The 20,752-nt window shown below is 42.4% G+C and overlaps 1 protein-coding gene across 1 annotated transcript in view; it reads right to left on the bottom strand.

The window, feature by feature from the left end:
- Window positions 1–1,644: 1,644 nt before the first annotated feature.
- Window positions 1,645–20,752, bottom strand: part of LOC117020122 (sulfotransferase 1C2) — a 34,267-nt gene continuing 15,159 nt past the window's right edge. The window contains exons 4-8 of the mRNA XM_033102363.1: window positions 18,057–18,154; window positions 5,037–5,163; window positions 4,424–4,518; window positions 4,079–4,259; window positions 1,645–1,992 (exon numbers count right to left, since the gene is read on the bottom strand). Of these exons, the coding sequence (XP_032958254.1) occupies window positions 1,880–1,992; window positions 4,079–4,259; window positions 4,424–4,518; window positions 5,037–5,163; window positions 18,057–18,154 (614 nt within the window). The 3' untranslated portion in view covers window positions 1,645–1,879. The remainder of the gene's footprint in view (window positions 1,993–4,078; window positions 4,260–4,423; window positions 4,519–5,036; window positions 5,164–18,056; window positions 18,155–20,752) is intronic.

Raw genomic sequence — 20,752 nt, 5'->3', positions numbered from 1 at the left:
ACAGAGGCTGGCTCTATGCCTGGGAGTTCTCTGAATTAATTTCCAAACAAAGGTGAATAAGACATGGAACAAAACCGCAAAATCTTTACAATATAAAATTACAATCTATGGGGGATACAGGCTTTTAAAATTTTTTTTACATAATACAAAGGTGCTAATTTGAAGCTTACATCCATATGATTAAAACTCAGTAGTAAGCAAGCAATTGTTTAGAATTTAGGCCAACACAAGTTTCTCTTTTTTTCCTGGGAGCATTATGTTATCATTGACATTATTTACAATTGCCTGAGGAGGATGATAATAAAAAGCAGTCAGGGGGGCCGGCCCGGTGGCTCAGGCAGTTAGAACTCCATGCTCCTAACTCCCAAGGCTGCCGGTTTGATTCCCACTTGGGCCAGTGGGCTCTCAACCACAAGGTTGCCAGTTCAACTCCTCGACTCCCGCAAGGGATGGTGCAACTCCCTGCAACTAGAAAGCGGCAACTGGACCTGGAGCTGAGCTGTGCCCTCCACAACTAAGACTGAAAGGACAACAACTTGAAGCTGAACGGCACCCTCCACAACTAAGATTGAAAGAATAACAACTTGACTTGGAAAAAAATCCTGGAAGTACACACTGTTCCCTCAATAAAGTCCTGTTCCCCTTCCCCAATAAAAAAAAAGAAAAAGAAAAAAGAAAAATTGGCAAAACCAGTGTATTATCAAATTAATCAGCCAGTCAGGCTTCATTTAAAAAAAAAAAAAAAGCAGTCAGAATTTTAGTTGGCTTGATGCACCCTCTTGTTGCCTGTTCACCAGGTGAACTGCTCCTACAGCCCTCAGCTTGGATCCCACTAGTCGGGACTAAAAGTTGAGAATTTGTGATCTGACACGTGCCTGCCTTCCTGTAGTCCTTCATCCATGCATTCACTGGCTCATTCCACAAGCACTTAATGGACACATGTTATGTGCCAGGCACTGCAGGAGGTACTGGGAACGAAATGTTGAACAAAACATGAAACCAAATGTAAAAGAATTTAGAACTCAGTGGAATGTATAGACAACTAAATACAGAGCAGCATGGCTACAACTGGGGTAAATATGGGAAACCACTGAAAAGGGCTCCTGGCTTGGTTCTGAGGAATCCCCAGAGGACACGGCATTGACGTTGAGACTAAACCCCAGCCCAACAGTCAGCGCTGGGTTAGCTTTGTTGATGCTGCTCCCCTGTATTCCATTTTCTGTCTTTACCAGGACACAGTGTGGGCTTCCAAAAGGCCACCTTTGAGAGTTCAGTTTCCTATATGACCTAGTATCATGGCTCTTTTTAAGAGGTTTTGGTCTTCTGGAATCTTCCTTCTGTGCCCTTCCCTTTTATTCCTCACCACCAGGGAAGTCTCTCAGAGCATGCTTCCTCAGGGCTGACCGTACCAGGACTGCCCTCGAAGTTTCCCTTCCCATAGTAGTCAGGAACCCCAGGATCCAGCACACCTGGGGTTCCTTGAATGGCCGTGGCATTTGTCAGAAATTTCATATTAATAATATAGATGTAAGTTAATATTTGCATACGTATACTCAAGGTATTATATTACAGACTAGAAAACTCGGACGGATTTTCTAGAATGATGGAGGTTTTAAAAAATCCTCACAGTATTCAAGTCTTATATTTTACTTATTTTATTAAAACATCTTATTTCTTACTTTGGAAAAATGGTTGAGAAAATAAGCATTAGACATACTTCTGTTTAAAAATGAGGTTGGTACATACTGTAACAATCACAGAGATGGTTGGTACCACAATCGTGTACATGTGCAATGTGATTTCAGAGATTCTTTTGGCCAGGGCTGAGGGAGTGAAAGGTAACATCTGCGTTCTTGTCATCCACCTTCTTATTTATGCCTTAGAGTTCCATGCAGAAGTTTATTGAGGTTCCTTCCATCTTTTTCCTGTAGATTTGATCAAATCTCTCATTCTGAGCCACAGTGAAATGATTTTTCCAATCCCCCACAGTTCCTAGAAGAGGAAAGCCCAGATGGGAGTGTCACTCTCTGATTGAAAGTTTCGATGGCCTGAGTAAAGAAGTGGAGTGGCCTGCCTTACCCCACTTTCCCTACAATGGACACCCATTCATCTGCAGCTCTCTGCTTTGAGAAGCGGCCCTGGGGTGCTCTGTGCAGGGGGTGGGCTCCTAAGCTGGGAGGACAATTGACTCAAAAGAGCTGGTGGCCTGGTCCCACCTATGATATATTCACATGATGGACTACTACACAGACATGGAAAGGAACTACTGACATACAGCCACCCAGAGCAATCTCAAAACTTTACATTGAACAAAAAACACCGCACACAAGAAAGTACCTACTATATGATTTCATTTATATAAAGGCAAAATCAACCTATAATGATAGAAATTAAGACAGTGGTTGTCTCTAGGGGTAGAGATTGACTTTTCAGGGGCATGTGGGGCAACCTTCTGGGGTGATGAAAATGTTCAGTATCTTGATTGGGATCCTGGTTATATATAGGTATATACTATGTTTATCAAAACTTGTTGAACTGTACTCTTAAGAGTTGTACATTTTGTATGTAAATTACATCGCAATAAAAAAGACTTTTGGGAAAAATATGAATGAGATACATTTTTTTTTCACCAAGCAGTAAGTATTAAACTGATTTTAAAAATGGAAAATACTATTTGTCCCACCAACGCCTCTTCTGGAAAATTATGCAATAGAAATAAAAGTATCAGGACATAAGAACATATGCACAAAGATGTTTACGGCAGCATGATTCATAAAGACACAAAATTGAAAATAACCATAGTGTCTACCATTTAGGGAAATAGTTGAGTGAAGTATGATGTATCCATACTTTGGTACAACATAAGATCACTAAAAACAGTGCGCTACATGGACCTACATGCATGCCTTGTGCTGGAGGAATGTCTGATACTCTGGTGAATGAAGGTGTTTCTGACCGCATTTTGTGTTTCAAAGAACAAACTCTCATCATGGTGCATATATTTGTGTACGTATGAGCCTGAGGGAAGGAGGATGTACAGCAAGATGAGTCTGCATGGGTCTGTACAAGTCTGCATGGGTACTTCCCAAATTATCACCAGTGAGGTGGAAAGAAATGGAATGGTTCAGTTTGTTTCAGTAGCATGGGATGGTGTTGCAGATTGGAAAATGCAAGAAAATAAATTCAATCACATGTTCAAAAGAAGACGAAAAGAAGTTCAAAGCAGTATGTACACCATGGTTCCACTGCTGTGAAAATGAAAAGTCTGTGCTTATAAAGCAGCGTGGGAGGGGACATCCATACCATTGATAGCTACTTCTGGGGAGCAGGGTTTTGCTGAAGGGAACTTTTTAAATATAATTCTATATTGACCTAATTTTTTCTTTTTACAATGATATGTATTACTTTTTAAACAAAAAGCAATAAAAGTTTTTATTTTCTTTATGAAATGTTGTCTGGGCCAATTAGAATTCCTCTTTTGTGAATTGGAATTCAGCAATGTTAAGAGGATGAGGCAGTTCTCAGCAGTAGGTGTGGTTGAAAATCATGATGAAGAGCAGATTTGGGTCATGATCAAGACCAAGTTATGAGCTGAAACTGAGTCAGCAGAAGCGATAATGTGGGAAAAGTGTATAATAGGGAGAGAGAGAGGAAGCTGGTCAGCAGAGAAAGGCACTCACAGCAGACATGTGGACAGCAATGAGTCTTATAAATGGTGGTACAATAACAGCCAGAATCTGCTGCTGCTGGGGTCCCAGACCCTGAGGTCCAGGAATCCCCATGTGGCCTGGACCAATAGTAGCTCCTGCTCTTAACTGTCTTTGAGATTGCATATGATGATAAAAAGCCCCTTGTTTTGAGGCCAGCTTGAGGGACTCTGTTCCTTGCCACCAAATCTTGTGTATCAAGATCAAATCTCCAACCTTATTATTATAGCAGCAGATATTATGAAAAGTATAAAAGTATTGTCTTGATATTAGTAAAACCCAACATCTTGCTAAGAGGCAGGTAATATGTTACTAGTCAAACTGAGTATTTGACTTATACATATATTAATGTAGTATTCAGCCCCACAAACCTTTTCTCATGAAGGGGGAAATGGACTGGTCCAGGATAGATTTGGGAACTGTAGAACGATTTGTCATGGGATTTTCTTTCATTTTCTCAAATGATGTCTCCTGGACGATTGTATCTAGCACTGTTTCATCCAAGTTCCTTCCCATGAACTTCATCACCTTCTGAATTTCATGCTTTGGGTCCTGTGGTGAGGGTCACATTGCATTGGAATGAAAGACGGTATCGAGGGTATCAGAAAGACACACCTATACTTCAGGATATACCTCCCAGAAGTCCAGCCCTGCAAAAGCTTTGGATCTTTCTGCGTCTGGGTCAGAAGCAGTTCATCTGAAGGGCCTCTACTCACCTTCTTTATGTCCTCATAGAAGAGGAAGAGGATCTGGTATCTGTCTTTCATTTCCCACCATCCTTTCACATGGTCATACCAGGAACCCCAACCCACTGTAACAGACACAGGAAACAGAGCAGCCCATATAGGGATCATATAAAACCTTCCAATCGTTAGGAATTCTATTTACCTGATGCGTGTTGGAGAGAGAGAAAAGCAAATGATGGACCAAATATATTCTAAGAGTCGTGATCTGTTTGATTTGGAGGGTGATGTACAATGGGACACACTTGGGGTAATTTATCCCAACACACTACATAACATGGCTTCATATTTAATATGTGTAATCACTTATACCCTCATAATGGGACAGGGACACCTTTTGGAATAAGGGTGACTCTACAGGTAAGGTGACCCAGAATAAAGGCTTTTGAATCAAGTGGGTGATACAAGTATTTACTTGGCCTATGGGTGTTCCCTGTGAGAGCAGATAGCCTGCTGCAGCCAGCCCCAGTCTGTGGTAGGCCACGCCTAATGAAGGAGGCACATGACATTCTAGGGAATCAAAATGTTATGTGTGATTGAGCCTCGCAAGAGTGGGGATGCAAGGATGTGAAGGATTTCCCTTTACCTTTCCCACTGATGAAACTTTCAAAATACTCTTCCCAGGTACCAGGGTCAGGAAGCATTTGATTCATCCTTTGGAAATGGTAGTAGGAAACCATACAGTCTTTGACATTTCGAGCGACGTATAGGAACTTTGAGGTAAGAAGAGAGGTAGCTGAGAGATGATTGTGTAACAAGTGGCTTGTCACAGGTTGACCCATCCTGAAGGTAGCTGTGCACGCCCTGCTCAGCTCTCCTGTTGTGGCAATTCAGCTTGGCCTTGTGACCTTCCTATCCTCTCGCTGTCCCTGTCTTTCTGCTAGTTTTGCTCTCTAGTCGTAACTTGGTTCTATGAAGCAGGCTGGCTCCTGATTTTCCTCTTGGGATCAGAGTACAATCTTTGTCTAAAAACTACGACCCACCATCAGACTAAGATGATACATTCACACTGACGATCCTCCTAACACCTTCACCTTTGTTTCCTGGAGAAGCAGACACCTTCATGGTTAAGAGTTTGGGTCATGCAGCAAGAAAACAGCGATTACTTTTTCTGGCCTCTTCAAACTCTGTTATTTCCACCTCTAATCACTTCAGCTGTCCCCCTACAAAGCATCCTTTTAGGTTTCACTTTGACCAGTTTTGTGTCCTTCTATCCTCCCAGCCTTTCACTTTAACCAAGTGTCACCTTCTATCTCATTGCGATTTCTAGGTACTCAATTCACATTCTAACAGCATCAGTCTCAAAGTGGTCTCACTAACTAGCCATCTCAGATCCATGACTAGCCATTTGAAGCTGTGCTGATTTTTTTTTACCCTAAAATGGCAGTTCTCAATTGGGAATGATTTTACCCACTAGGGGACTTTTGGCAATGTCTGGAGACATTTTCGATTGTTACAAGTGGGGGTGGTGGTGCGACTGGCACCACCATTGGAGGACAGGGATGCTGCGGAACATTGTACAATGCACGGAACAGCCTCCCCCACCCCCAGGAATGAATTATCTGGCCCAAACTGTCAATAGTGCTGTATTAACCCTGTGTTTTGTTTTCTGTATTCTGATGATTTGACATCTTAAGGCCTTATGGACCCTGGAGGGTTAGCCAGTTCCTAGAGAGAGTAACAACTCACCATCAAGCTCGGTTTTCAAATGCAAACCACCCAACACAGAGCCCACACCTCAATCACCTTCCTTACTGGGCTCTCACACTCTGGGCCACTATTCACCTGCTGTCATCACCCCAGGGACAGGATCAGATAATTAGGGAGAATCCTATGCCCCAGAGCCCACTGAAATTATTTAAACTCGCCAATCCTAAACCTACTTACCTGCCTCACTCTTCCTTCCTTGGAAAACACAGTAAACGTTCTTGCTAACATTTTACCCTCATTCCCTCTGCTTCCTGACCTACCCTGGTGCTTCCTGGTGTAGGGACTTTAAAATGTCCACTGGAATTCTTAATCTTTTTATCCTCTGGATGGCTTTTACTCCATTGCTGCTTGATAATCATTTTATTAATCTCTTCTTCAGTCCTTCTCATATTTCTCACCACTAGTCACAAGGTTCTCTCCTCTTTCCTTTGTCTGCAAACTTTTAACCCATCCTCCTTCCCAAGTTCATAAATTCTCTTTTCAGATATGTATTTTCTGCACTTTAACCTGTTCTTCAGTTTTTCAATTAAATGATCATATATCTTTTTAGTTACAGAAATCCTGTTTATTTATTTATTTAATAAATAATTCTTTTAAAAATAGTATCTTATTCCAGTCTTTTACTTTTAATTCAATCTTTTATTTCTTTATACAACTTAAACATTCTTTAATTTTTATATCTGATGATTTTATTATCAGAATTTTTTCTTTTTTTTTCCCAAGTGAACACATTTCTACTGGTGAATTATTTTTTTACCCAGAAAGACCTATTTTAATAATCCCATAATGCCCAAATAGCAGTTAGCCAGGAGGTAGCCAGGCCCTTTTTGCTCCTTTTAACTGTATGCTGCAGTGTGATCGTACTGTTTAATAATAACACCAGAGTATAAGAGGAGTTCAAAGGACCTAAATTAAACATGGACCAGCTATTCATGACATTGAGATAGGTCAAGAGTCCAGGGAAGAAAGCAGAAATCCATGGTGGAAATAAGATTTCTTTTGGTAGTCTAGTGATTTTTCTGCAAGTGTTCTCAACATCAGCATATGTAAAAGATGGTACTTCATGGCTGGGGTGCACCAAAAGGAAAACATTTTATGTAGCAATGTTCCAAAAACATTTCAGCTGCAAGACAGTAACTTTGTAGTGTGTGTGTGTATGCGTGTGCACACCTGTGCATTGACGGTTACTATAAACAATAATTTGATATTGAAGCAGAGGGGCATGGAGATGTTTCCTGACTCTGCTTGGGAATCCCAAGGGAGTTTTTAGGGACTTTTGCTCTTGTAGTGAAGTTCCAGATGATATCTGAGTCTCATCAGCCATATTCCAGGCTTCCGCTGGCTGTGGGTGAATTTGGGCAATCTCTACAGATGGAGAGGTAGTCAAGGTTTATGCCCTCTATCAATGAATATAGGAGTAATTCACCCCCTCATAATGCAAGGTTTCAGTGTAAATTTTACTCCCAAATCCAAATAGCCTATGTGGGTTATTCCCAAACACAACAGGCTGAACAAAATGAATTTTAAACAGACAAAAGATTAAAAATTGGGCTGGAAAGCTGAGTTCATTGTCTATTAGGAAAAGAAGCATCCCTGGGTCAGTGTGAAAATACGCATGTACACACACACACACACACACCACCCCCAAAGAGAAATGATATTGACAAATGAAAACAAATCACTATTTAAAATAGTGCTTGATTAAAGATCAAATTTGATTCTCTAAATTAATTAAGCAAAAAGCTACACTGAATGACTTTAACCACCTGACAGGGGGTACCATCACCCTGGATTTCAGTGCTGCAGGGTGATTTTTCTAGTTTTCTGTTGAGCAATAGGCCAAAAGCATTTACATTCTGTTAGATGAACGTTTATGTTCACTTATGTTCCCTGTTCTCGCTCCCTCTCTCTCTCTGTCTCTCTCTCACACACACACCCACACAAACACACACAATGACCATCTTGAATTTCTGTTCAATGGTTGTTTTTGGAACATTATCAGAAATTCTTGAGGTCTGACTCGCTGTTTATTCTTTCTGTGGACTCTCCTGATGACTTGTTCCTTTGTGTATTTTTTTTTTTTTTTTTAATATTTTTTTATTTTTTTAATTTATTGGGGTGACAATTGTTAGTAGAATTACATAGATTTCAGTTGTGCAATTCTGAATCACATCATCCATAAATCACACTGTGTGTTCACCACCCAGAGACAGCTCCCCTTCCATCACCGTACATTTGATCCCCCTCACCCTCATCCCCCACCCCCCAACCCCCTTACGCTCTGGTAACCACCAAATTACGTTCCCCAGATTAATTTTCAAACCCCGTGGCCATCCTGTGGTCACCGACTGCCCTCCAATCCCCTCACCCTCCCCCCCACCCCCCACTCCCCCCGCCCATCTAGCAACCCTCAGTTTTTCCTCATTGTCTCCCAGTTTCTGATTAGTTCATTCACTTATTCTTTTCTTTAGAATCCGCAAATAAGTGAGATCATATGGAACTTATCTTTCTCTGTCTGACTTATTTCACTTAACATAATGTTCTCTAGATCCATCCATGTTGTTGCAAATGGTAAGATTTCTTTCTTCCTTATGGCTGCATAATACTCCATTGTATAAATGTACCACAGTTTCTTAATCCAATCATCTACCGATGGGCATTTTGGTTGTTTCCATGTCTTAGCTATTGTGTATAGTGCTGCAATAAACATAGGAGTGCATAGAGATTTTTGAATTGAAGTTCTGGATTTCTCCGGATAGATACCTAGGAGTGGAATTACTGGATCATAAGGTAGTTCCATTTTCAGAATTTTGAGATACCTCCATACTGTTTTCCATAGCGGCTGCACCAATCTGCAATCCCACCAACAGTGCACAAGCGTTCCCTTTTCTCCACATCCGCGCCAGCACTTGTTGTTTGTTGATTTATTGATGATAGCCATTCTGACTGGGGTGAGGTGGTATCTCATTGTGGTTTTTATTTGCATTTCTCTGATGGTTAGTGAGGTTGAGCATTTCTTCATATGTCTGTTTGCCGTCTGAATGTCCTTTTCAGAAAAATGTCTCTTCAAGTCCTCTGCCCATTTTTTAATTGGATCGTTTGTTTTTTTGGAGTTGGGTTGAGTAAGTTTTCCATAGATTTGTGATATTAATCCCTTATCAGATATATCACTGGCAAATATCTTTTCCCATTCAGTAGGATCCCTTCTTGTTTTATTGATGGTTTCCTTTGCTGTGAAAAAACTTTTTAGTTTGATATAATCCCACATGTTTATTCTTTCTCTTAGTTCCCTCGCGCGAGGGTGTATATCAGTAAAAATCTTACTCCGGGTAATGTCTGAGAAGTTTCTTCCTATATTTTCTTCTAGGTATTTTATGGTTTCAGACCTTACATTTAAGTCTTTAAGCCATTTTGAATTTATTTTTGTATATGGTGTAAGGAGGTGGTCCAACTTCATTTTTTTGCATGTGTCTGTCCAGGTTTCCCAGCACCATTTATTGAATAGACTGTCATTACTCCATCGTACATTCTTGCTTCCATTGTCGTAGATTAAATGGCCATATAGGCGTGGATTTATTTCTGGACTCTCTATTCTGTTCCATTGATCTATGTGTCTGTTTTTATGCCAGTACCATGCTGTTTTGATTACTGTAGCCTTGTAGTATAATTTGAAGTCAGGTATTGTTATACCTCCCACTTTGTTCTTATTTCTCAAGATTGCCTTTGCTATTCGGGGTCTTTTATGGTCCCATATAAATTTTAGGATTATATGTTCTATTTCTGTGAAAAACGACGTTGGCAGTTTGATAGGAATTGCATTGAATATGTATATTGCCTTAGGCAGTATGGACATTTTAATTATATTAATTCTTCCTATCCATGAACATGATATGTGTTTCCATCTATTTATATCTTCCTTCATTCCTTTCATCAGTGTCTTATAATTTTCTGAGTATAGATCTTTTACTTCTTTGGTTAAATTTATTCCCAGGTATTTTATAGTCTTTGGAGCGATTGTAAATGGGATTGTTTTTTTAATTTCTCCTTCTGATGTTTTATTATTGGTATATACAAATGCAACTGATTTCTGAATATTAATTTTGTATCCTGCCACTTTACTAAATTCATCTATCAGCTCTAATAGCTTCTTGGTGGAGTCTTTAGGGTTCTCTATATATAGTATCATATCATCTGCATACAATGATAACTTTACTTCCTCCTTACCAATCTGGATGCCTTTTATTTCTTTTTCTTGTCTGATTGCTGTGGCAAGAACTTCCAGAACTATGTTGAATAGAAGCGGAGATAATGGGCATCCTTGCCTTGTTCCTGATCTTAGGGGGAATGGTTTTAGCTTTTCCCCATTGAGTATGATGTTAGCTGTGGGTTTGTCATATATGGCCTTTATTATGTTGAGATAAGATCCCTCTATTCCCACTTTCTTAAGGGTTTTTATCATAAATGGCTGTTAATTTTATCAAATGCTTTTTCTGCATCTATTGATATGATCATGTGATTTTTATTTTTCATTTTGTTAATGTGGTGTATCACATTAATAGATTTGCGGATGTTGAACCACCCCTGCATACCAGGAATGAATCCCACTTGATCGTGGTGAATGATCTTTTTAATGCATTGCTGAATTCTGTTTGCTAATATTTTGTTGAGGATTTTTGCATCTATGTTCATTAAAGATATCGGCCTGTAGTTTTCTTTTTTGTGGTGTCTTTGTCTAATTTTGGGATCAGGGTGATAGTGGCTTCGTAAAAAGTGTTTGGGAGTCTTCCCTCCTTCTGGATTTTTTGGAAGAGCTTGAGGAGAATTGGTGATAATTCTTTTTTGAACGCTTTGTAAAATTCACCTGTAAAGCCATCTGGTCCAGGGCTTTTGTTTGTTGGGAGACTGTTGATTACTGATTCAATTTCCGTGGTGGTAATCAGTCTATTCAGGTTTTCTGTTTCTTCTTGAGTTAGCCTTGGAAGGTTGTACGCCTCTAGAAAATTGTCCATTTCTTCCAAATTGTCAAATTTGTTGGCATATAGTTGCTCATAGTAACTTCTTAAAACTCTTTGTATTTCTGCAGTGTCCGTTGTCACTTCTCCTCTTTCGTTTCTGATTTTATTAATTTGGGTCCTCTCTCTCTTTTTTTTAATGAGTCTGGCTAATGGTTTGTCGATTTTGTTTATCTTCTCTAAGAACCAACTCTTGGATTCATTGATCTTTTGTATTGTTTTTCTGGTTTCTATTTCATTTAATTCTGCTCTGATCTTTATTATCTCCTTCCTTGTGTTCCCTTTGGGCTTATTTTGCTGTTCTTTTTCCAGATCCCTTAAATGTGAAGATAAACTGTTGATTAGTGATGTTTCTTGTTTCTTTAGGTAGGCCTGCAAAGCTATGAATTTCCCTCTTAGGACTGCTTTCACGGCATCCCAAAGATTTTGGGTCGTCGTGTTTTCATTTTCATTTATCTCGAAATATCTTTTGATTTCTTCCTTGATCTCCTGCTTGACCCATTCATTATTTAGTAATAAGTTATTCAGCCTCCATGAATTGGTGTGTCTTCCCGTTTTTTTCCTGTAGTTCATTTCTAATTTCATAGCATTGTGATCAGAGAAGACAATTGGTATGATTTCAATTTTCTTAAATTTATCAAGACTTGTTTTGTGGCCTAACATATGATCTATCTTGGAAAATGTTCCATGTGCGCTTGAGAAGAAGGTGTATTTTGCAGCATTGGGGTGAAATGTTCTGAAAATATCGATTAAATCCAAGTGGTCCAATGTATCATTTAAGGCTGTTGTTTCCATATTGATTTTCTGTCTGGAAGACCTGTCCCTTGTGGTCAGAGGTGTGTTGAAGTCCCCGACTATAATAGTGTTACTGTTGATCTCTGCCTTTATGTCAGTCAGTACCTGTTTTATATATTTAGGTGCTCCTATGTTGGGTGCATAGATGTTTACTAGGGTTATGTCCTCTTGTCGGATCGATCCCTTTATTATTATATAGTGCCCATCTTTGTCTTTTAGTATGTTCTTCATTTTAAAGTCTATTTTGTCAGAAATAAGTATTGCAACTCCAGCTTTTTTCTCGTTTCCATTTGCATGAAATATCTTACTCCAACCCTTCACTTTCAGCCTGTGTGTGTCTTTTGTTCTGAGGTGAGTCTCTTGTATACAGCATATACAAGGGTCTTGCTGTCTTATCCAGTCAGCCACCCTATGTCTTTTGATTGGAGCATTTAATCCATTTACATTTAAAGTGATTATTGATAGGTACATAGATATTGCCATTTTTAAATTTGTAGTTAGGTTGTTTTGATCTTTCTCCTATTTACAGAAGACCTTTTAGTATTTCTTGCAATGCTGGCTTGGTGGTAATAAATTCCTTTAGCTTATTTTTTTCTGGAAAGCTCTTTATCTCTCCATCAACTTTAAATGATAGCCTTGCTGGATAAAGCAATCTAGGTTGTAGGCCTTTGTTTTCCATCACTTTAAGTATCTCCTGCCACTCCCTCCTGGCCTTCAATGTTTCTGTAGAAAAATCATTTGATAGTCTTATGGGAGTTCCCTTGTATGTAACCCTCCGTCTTTCTCTTGCTGCTTTTAGGATTCTCTCTTTGTCTTTAAGCTTTGCCATTTTAACTATAATGTGTCTTGGTGTGGACCTGTTTGGGTTAATCCTGGTTGGAACTCTCTGCACTTCCTGGACTTGTATGTTGGTTTCCTTCATCAGGTTGGGGAAGTTTTCAGACATTATTACTTCAAATATGTTCTCAATCCCTTGCTTGCTCTCTTCACCTTCTGGTATTCCTATGATGCGCATGTTGTTGCGCTTGATGTTATCCCAGAGGTCTCTTAGGCCATCTTCATTGTTTTTTATTCTTTTTTCTTTTTGTTGTTCCGTTTGGGTGATCTCTGCTACCTTGTCTTCTAAGTCGCTGATTCGATCCTCTGCTTCATCTAGCCTGCTGGTAATTCCTTCAAGTGAGTTCTTAATTTCGGTAATTGTGTTCTTTAGTTCCAACTGGTTTTTCGTTATGATTTCTACATCCTTCTTTATGTTTTCTCTAAGCTCGTTTGTTATGATTTCTACATCCTTCTTTATGTCTTCTCTAAGCTCCTTAAACATTCTTATCACCAGTGTTCTGAACTCAGTCTCTGAGAGGTTGGTTACGTCTGCTTCATTTGGTTCCAGTTGTGGAAGCTTCTTCTGTTCTTTTATTTGGGACGTGTATCTTTGTTTCCCCATTCTGGCTGACTGTGTTTATTTTGATATATTAGGTAGATCCCCTAGAGTTCTTAGTTCTTGCTAGGTTATCTTGTGTAGTATGTGTCCTTTATATTTGACTCGCACCACGTCGTCCTCCTCTGCGTGTGCTCCAAAGGTGAGTCTTGTGTTGTGTACACTGTCCCGTTCAAGAAGATCTTTAATTGCTTCCCGCTAATGAGCAGGTGGGGTCAACTCCTGGGCTGACCTGCCGTGAGACTTGGCTCTGCCCCCCGCAGGGCACTCTGCTGCGTGAGGGTTGACCACCCCAATGTGATTTGGCCTCTATGGGCTCCAGAGCCTGCCGAGAACCCCCTCTAGGTATGTGACCTGTAGGTCAACCCCGGCTGCACTCCGATTTGGTCTGGAGTTGGCCCCCAGATATGCCGAGTCCCGTGCCACCCAAGCTGGGCCCCGGCAGGGAAGTCCCAGAACAAGGCAAATCACCAAGCACAGCAGCAACGACAACAGCAAAGAAGAAGAAAAGAAAAAAAAAAAAAAAAAAAAAAAAAAAAAAAAAAAAAAAAAAAAACAGCCGATAACCCCCGCTCAACACAGGCAAAGATATCAAAGATACAAGATAAAGCAAAACAAAACCAAGCAAAGCAAAACAAAGCAAAACAAAAAGCAGCGACCGTCTCGGCCTGAGCCCATCAAGCAATGACCAGGTTGTCCTCTGCTGTACCAAAGAGCCCCCTGCTTATTGCGCAGGCAGAGCCGGTCACCTGGTGCTCAGAGAGACTTTGGGACTGCAGACTTAAAAGCGTGGGCCTGAGGGGTCTGGATGATAGTCTCCACAAAGTCAGTGCAGCTTCTGCCCTTGTCCGCACGTATGCACACCGAGAGGAGCACCACCAGTCCTTTGTCCAGAGCTCGTGAGTCCTAGGGCACTCCTTCAGTGTGTGTGTATGGGTGCGGGCGGGAGATTTCTGATCTGCTGACCGTGCCTCACAAGCTGGGCCCTGGCAGGGCAGTTTCAGAACAAAGCAAATCACCAAGCACAACAACAACAACAACAACAAAGAAAAATATCAAATACGTTCACATGCAAAAACCACCTGATAACCCCACTCGACAGAGGCAAAGATATCAAAGATATAAAGACAAAGCAAAACAAGACAAAACAAAGCAATACAAAAAGCAGCGACAGTCTCGGCCTAAGCCCACCAAGCAATGTCCAGGTTGTTCTCTGCTGTACCAAGGAGCCCCCTGCTTATTGCGCAGGCAGAGCCGGTCACCTGGTGCCCAGAGAGACTTTGGGACTGCAGACTTAAAAGCGTGGGCCTGAGGGGTCTGGATGATAGTTTTTACAATATCAGTGCAGTTTCTGCCCTTGCCTGCACAAATGCACACTGAGAGTGGCACCACCAGATATGTGACCAAAACTCTTGAGTCTTAAGGCACCTCTTCAGTGTGTGTGTGTGAGTGCGGGCAGAAGATTTCTGATCTGCTGAAAGCCCAGAGCTGCGCCTGCCTCACTGCTGATCTCCGGGTGTGTCTCGGCCGCTGCACCCACCCCACCCTAGGCAAGCCAGGAAGGGTGGGGGCTGGAGATGGAGGGGTCTTCACTCTCCCAGCCCAGCCGTGCGTCGCCCTCTTCCCGCAGGCCAGAAAAGGTGGTGGCTGGGGGTGGAGGCGTCTCTTCTCTCCTAGCGCAGCCAAAATCACGCACACTGCCCAGTCTGCCTGGGTCAGGGCTGCCCGTCAGGCTTCCCAAAGCGTGAGCGTTAGATACCACTTCTCAGTTCAGGGGCCGGTTTAAGTCTCTGGAAGGGCGGGGTAAGATTGGGAGGGCAGGGCGGGGGGGAGGGGCCCAGGTATGGAGACTGCGCCCCCCGTCCGCCGCAGGGCGCGCCGCCTTCCCGGCGGGAGAAATCAGCCGCGGGACGCAGGGAAAGCGCCCGCCTCCCGGTCTCTGCGCTCTGCGCGCCCGGCACAGCGGGGCTGCACCGCGGTTTCCAGTCCCAGTCTCTGGAAGGGCGGGGTAGGATTGGGAGGGCAGGGCGGGGGGGAGGGGCCCAGGTATGGAGACTGCGCCCCCGACCGCCGCAGGGCGCGCCGCCTTCCCGGCGGGAGAAATCAGCCGTGGGAGCAGGGAAAGGGCCTACCCCCGGTCTCTGCGCTCTCCACTCCGCCTGGGATCCCGCGCCTGCCCGGCTCCGTGGTTTTCGGTTTTCGCCCCCGCCAGCTGAGGCTCCGCTGGGGGTTGGGCTCTCCCGCTGCTGCCGGCCGGGCGCTCCCACGCCGCTTCTCCTCCTCCTCTCCTTGCTCCGTCCAGTTAGCTTACCCCCAAGAATTTCTTAGCTTCAAGCAATCCACGAATCTCTCCACAGTATTGTGTGGTGAGCGAAAATTTCCTCGATGGGTTATAGTTCCCGTTTGCAACAAGATCTGGAGGAGAACTCAGATAGTGCGCCCTGCTGCCGCCATTCCTATGACGTCACCCCCCTTTGTGTATTTTTAATGTGAGATGGCAAACTCAAGGGAGAGCACTGTGGGGCCCAAGTTGAAGCCCCAGAGAGGATCGGTGTTTGTTTCTTCCAGGCACTCTGGGGACACTGGCATTGGGAACCATCTTATGTGAATTTCTCAGCTTGCAGCTTCTCGGACGATGCAAGAAGTGCAAGTGTGAATGTCAAACCCGTGAGAGAGGAGGCCTCTGGCTACACATTGTCAGGGGACCTAAGAGCCCAGGTCAAGACAGAGAAGCTTCCTCCACCCATCCATTGAGGATGAAGTCCTTCAGCAGTCCCAGCTTCAGTTCCTCACTCTTCTGGTTCCTTCTGTTCTCGGCTTTGACCCTGTCCCTATGCAGCCATTACAGCTTGAGTTGCTGGATTATCCATCCAAGTCAGCAAATTCCCCAGGGACAACTACGAGGTCTGACAATTAAGTTCTCAAACTTTGTTGCAATGATGTTGCTAACCTTTTTTTTGATATCGGAGGGATTATTCATTATGAATTTGTACCAATGGGACAAACAGTTAACCAAGTTGACTGTTTGGAAGTGCTGAAAGGCTGCATGAAAAAGTTAGACGACCTGAACTTTTTGCCAGTAATTCATGGCTCTTGTATCACAACAATGCACCAGTTCACAAGGCACCGTCTGTGATGGAGTTTTTCGCCAGTAAACAAATAACTGTATTGGAACACCATCCCTACTCACCTGATCTGGCCCCCAATGACTTCTTTCTTTACCCAAAGATAAAGGAAATTTTGAAAGTAAGACATTTAAATGGCACTCAAGACATCAAGGATAATGCGATAACAGCTCTGATAGCCATTCCAGAAAAAGAGTTCCAAAATTGCTTTGAAAGGGGGACTAGGTTCTGGCAAAGGTGCATAGCTTCCCCAGGGGAGTACTTTGAAGGTGACCATAGTGATATTCAGCAATAAGGTATGTAGCACTTTTTCTAGGATGAGTTCGCAAATTTAATTGGCAGACATCGTATAGTCTCAATTTACCTCTCTCTGAATTTCAGCTCCCTCTTCAGTTTTAGAATTTAGGATTTTCCCATACTTTATCTTGAATTCACTTATGCACTTAAAAGGAAACTTGTTATATGTTATATAGCTTTCCCATGTGTGTTATACAAAAGGGTTTCAAGATATTTAGTCTGCCATAATCCTGGAAATGGAAGTTCTTGTTCCCTTATTGAACTTTACTGAAAGGAATTATGTCATTTGATGTGAGTCCTCTGTACCCTAGAAATACATCTTTTTCCCCCTTCATTCCAACCTCTGAGAAAACAGTGCCCCACTTTCGTACCAGGGCTGCTCATAGCTTAGTTACCCTTGACTCCACTGGCTACTCATTCATTGTTCATTTAACAAATATGTTTTCAATGTCCTCTATGTACCAGGAACAGATTAGGCACAGGGGTGCAGAATAAATGAAGTCCCAGAGTAAATAAAACTAGAAGCCCAGAGTCTACTAGAGGCTGAAGCCAAGTGCCTCATCTCCCCCCACGAACACTGCTCCATCTACCTACCATTTTAAATAGTCATCAGGCAAAAACTCACAGATACAGACAACAGTTTAGTGGTTATCAGAGGGAAAGGGGACAGGAGTCAGAAAAGGGTAAAGGGGGTCTAACATATGGTGATGGGAGAACTAACTGGGTGGTGAGCACACGATGTGATGTATAGATGATGTATTATAGAATTGTACACTTGAAACCTATATAATTTTATTAACCAATGTCACCTCAATAAATTTAATAAAAAATAGACTTCAGGGCTTTTTTCCCCCTCACTCTTTCTTCTCTGCTCTATTATATGAGTCTTCCCATTGCTTACAACCCAGGGTAACCAGCTGCTCCCCATCCTTTCACAGCCAGACTTACTGAAATAGCAGTAGACACTCACCATCCCCCCAATGTCTCTAGTTCTCTCCAAAAATTCAGTCTGGCTTATGCTTTCACATCTTGTTTGAAACTGTACAGGTGAGTATCCTGCTGAGTGTAGAACTTTACATTTTATCTTATTACTGATAAAATCTCAACACTTCAGAGAGAATGGAGAGGTAAAAATGATGATATATGTCTTGAATTGAAGTCTGGAGGATTTGCTCTCGGGAGACTTACCCTCCCGTCTGTCCTGGGGGTAGGGGTGGGGTTTGCTATCTTACCTTGCAGTTGTTTTCCCAGAAAGATGGAGGCAACAGCTGAATGGGAAGGTGAGTCCTTATTGTCCGTGGAGAGGGCATTGCATTGGCTTTTTCCACACCTTCAATGCAAGTCAAGAGGAAATGTCTGTGTAGTACAAGCATCTCATGTGGAACTTATATTTCAGGCTCTGTCCGGAGGTCCCATCACCTGCCTATCTCTCTGCTTGTCTCTTGGCTTTCTTTTGGAATTTCATAATGGGATTATTGATATTACCTTCACTTCTGTAGAATAATACAGCCTGAGAGCAGGAAGGGAGCTTAGAGTTAATTTACTCTGTCACTTTAAGGCTGAAGAGACAGAAGTTGAGGATGGACAAGAGACGTCTTGTTGAGCCATCTGGGACCAGAGCACAGGCCTCTCTCACCTCCTAGCCATGCTTACCCCTGTGTGCCTGCAGCCAGTGCCCAAGTGCCTGGCCTGTGTGCCAGTCACTTGTTTCAAACTCTAAAGCCATATACACTTGATAACATATGAGTTGTGATTTTTTCTCTCTCATTTAAAACACTTACTGTCACTTGCTCTATGCCATCATTATGTTAAATTGAGGTTAAGGAAAAAGGCAACAAAGATAAGGAAGACATGACCCTTCTCTCTAACAAGCTTCCATTCTAGTGGAGGAATCAGAGGGAATAGAGGAGAGCATTTCTAAAAACTGGAAAAAAACTTGATAATAAAGTAACATCTTATTTTAAATATGCATCAACAAGTCATGCTCTGAAGCAACCTTCCACACCACCGTTCCAGCTCTGTGGTCCTCTGAGAACCAAGCCCAGCAGACCGAGGAGCCGGACCCTTTCTGGTCAGTGCCTGGTTTTCCAAAGACGGGGGCAGGTACAAAGGAGCCTGTGAGGAAAATGCTTAGCCCGGCCTCTGCCAATCACCCTGGGAGGACAGGTGCCAGGTTTAACTTTTAAAAAGCTGGATCCCATGGAATGTTACTTGGAGTGCTAACTGCACTCTCCCTGTTGTAAATGTAGCTTGCGGTCTATCTGAGTATTATGGCATGGCTACACTTCCGGGCCTGAGGAAGAGGTAGACTGCCAGATCCCAGCAGAGAGGATAGGACAAAGCCCTCTTTGGGAGGGACTGTGTCTGGGGCTGAAGCTCTTGTTGACAACACCTTGAAATGTAACTGCCCCAGGTGGCTTCAAATTGCTGCTGCTTTTGAGCAGCTCACATCATGTGACTCTTCTGCTTGGAAGCCTTGGGCAATGTCTAATTTTCAAGCTGCTTGCGCGTGCGTGTGTGTATGCATGTGTGTGTGTGTGTGTGTGTGTGTGCGCGCGCGCGTGTTGGGTGGGAAGGTGGGGGTTAGAGGTGGTAGGGAAGGGATATGCTTCATTCTGCTTTTTACTAATTTCAGTTTTTTTTATATATTGGGAATCCCCAATAATTTTTTTTAATTATAGTAAAATACAGATAACAAAATTTGCCATCTTAACCTTTTCAAGCATACAGTTCAGTAGTGTTAAGTACTTTCAGATAGTTTTACAACCAATCTCCAGAACTCTTTTCATCCTGCAGATGAAACTCTACCTGTTAAACACTAGCTCCTACCTTTTCCTTCTCTACAGATCTGACAACCAGTTCTCCTTCTGTCTCTATGACTCTGTCTACTCTATATACTTCATTTAAGTGGAATCAAACAGTGTTTGTCTTTTTTGTGACTGGCTTATTTACGTTACAGTATGTCCTCAAGGTTCATCCATATTGTAGCATGTGTCAGAATTTCCTTCTTTTTAAAAACAATGATATTCCATTGTGGTCATATACCACATTTTACTTGTCTGTTCATCCATCCATGAACATTTGGGTTACTTCTACTTTTAAAGTGGCTCCAGAGCAGCCAAAATGAAGAGGGAGTCGCAAGATAGAGAGGTAAGAAGAAGAAAGAAGAAGGAGAGAAATAAGAAAGACTGTGATGACACTGCCCTGAGCATGTTTGCTTCCCCAGGACTCCTATACACTTGGGCTTTCCTCCTCCTACATGCAGCCCTCCTGGCAGGTTTGGCCCAGCTCCCACTTCAAACTTTCTGCCAGAGAACCCCTGTAGCAGAGAGAGACTCTGTGGGCTTGGGGATTTATATAAAGCATTTCACCAGTGTTTCTTTTTACAAATTTAAATTATGCATCTCTTCCTTCTCTCTCTCTCTCTCTGTCTCTCTCTCTGTCCCTCTCTCTGTCCCTCTCTCTGTCTCTGTCTCTCTGTCTCTCTTCTCTGTCTCTCTCTCTCTCTCTCTCTCTCTCTCTCTCTCTCTCTCTCTCTCTCTCTGTCTCTCCAGAAATGCTCCAGAAAAGCTGCTCCAGTTATGTCCTTCCCCTGACACACTGCCACAATTGCTTAGCCTCTGGGTCCATGAACACACCTCTGGCTAGAGACTCCCTTCTCAAGCCCACGCTGAGGGAAAAGGGGGTGGATGGAGTCATTTTTGGCTTTTACCATCTGCACAAGGAGCTTGAGGTCTGGAGGAGAGATAGACAGATAACAATAACAGTAGCTTACCATTTTAGGTGTCGCTCTTTCTAGGAATTGGCATTTTGTCACATTCCTCTCATCCTGCTCATAGCATCCTATGCTAACTTCTACCCAACATACTCACTGCTTGTCATTGTATAGTGTGCATTTTTCTCTTTCATTGGATGATAAATTTATTGA

This window comes from Rhinolophus ferrumequinum, unplaced genomic scaffold, assembly GCF_004115265.2.
Source record: "Rhinolophus ferrumequinum isolate MPI-CBG mRhiFer1 unplaced genomic scaffold, mRhiFer1_v1.p scaffold_87_arrow_ctg1_1, whole genome shotgun sequence".
NCBI lineage: Eukaryota > Metazoa > Chordata > Mammalia > Chiroptera > Rhinolophidae > Rhinolophus > Rhinolophus ferrumequinum.
Note: the sequence above shows the minus strand (reverse complement) of the source record. Positions and strands in the feature narration are given on the sequence as shown.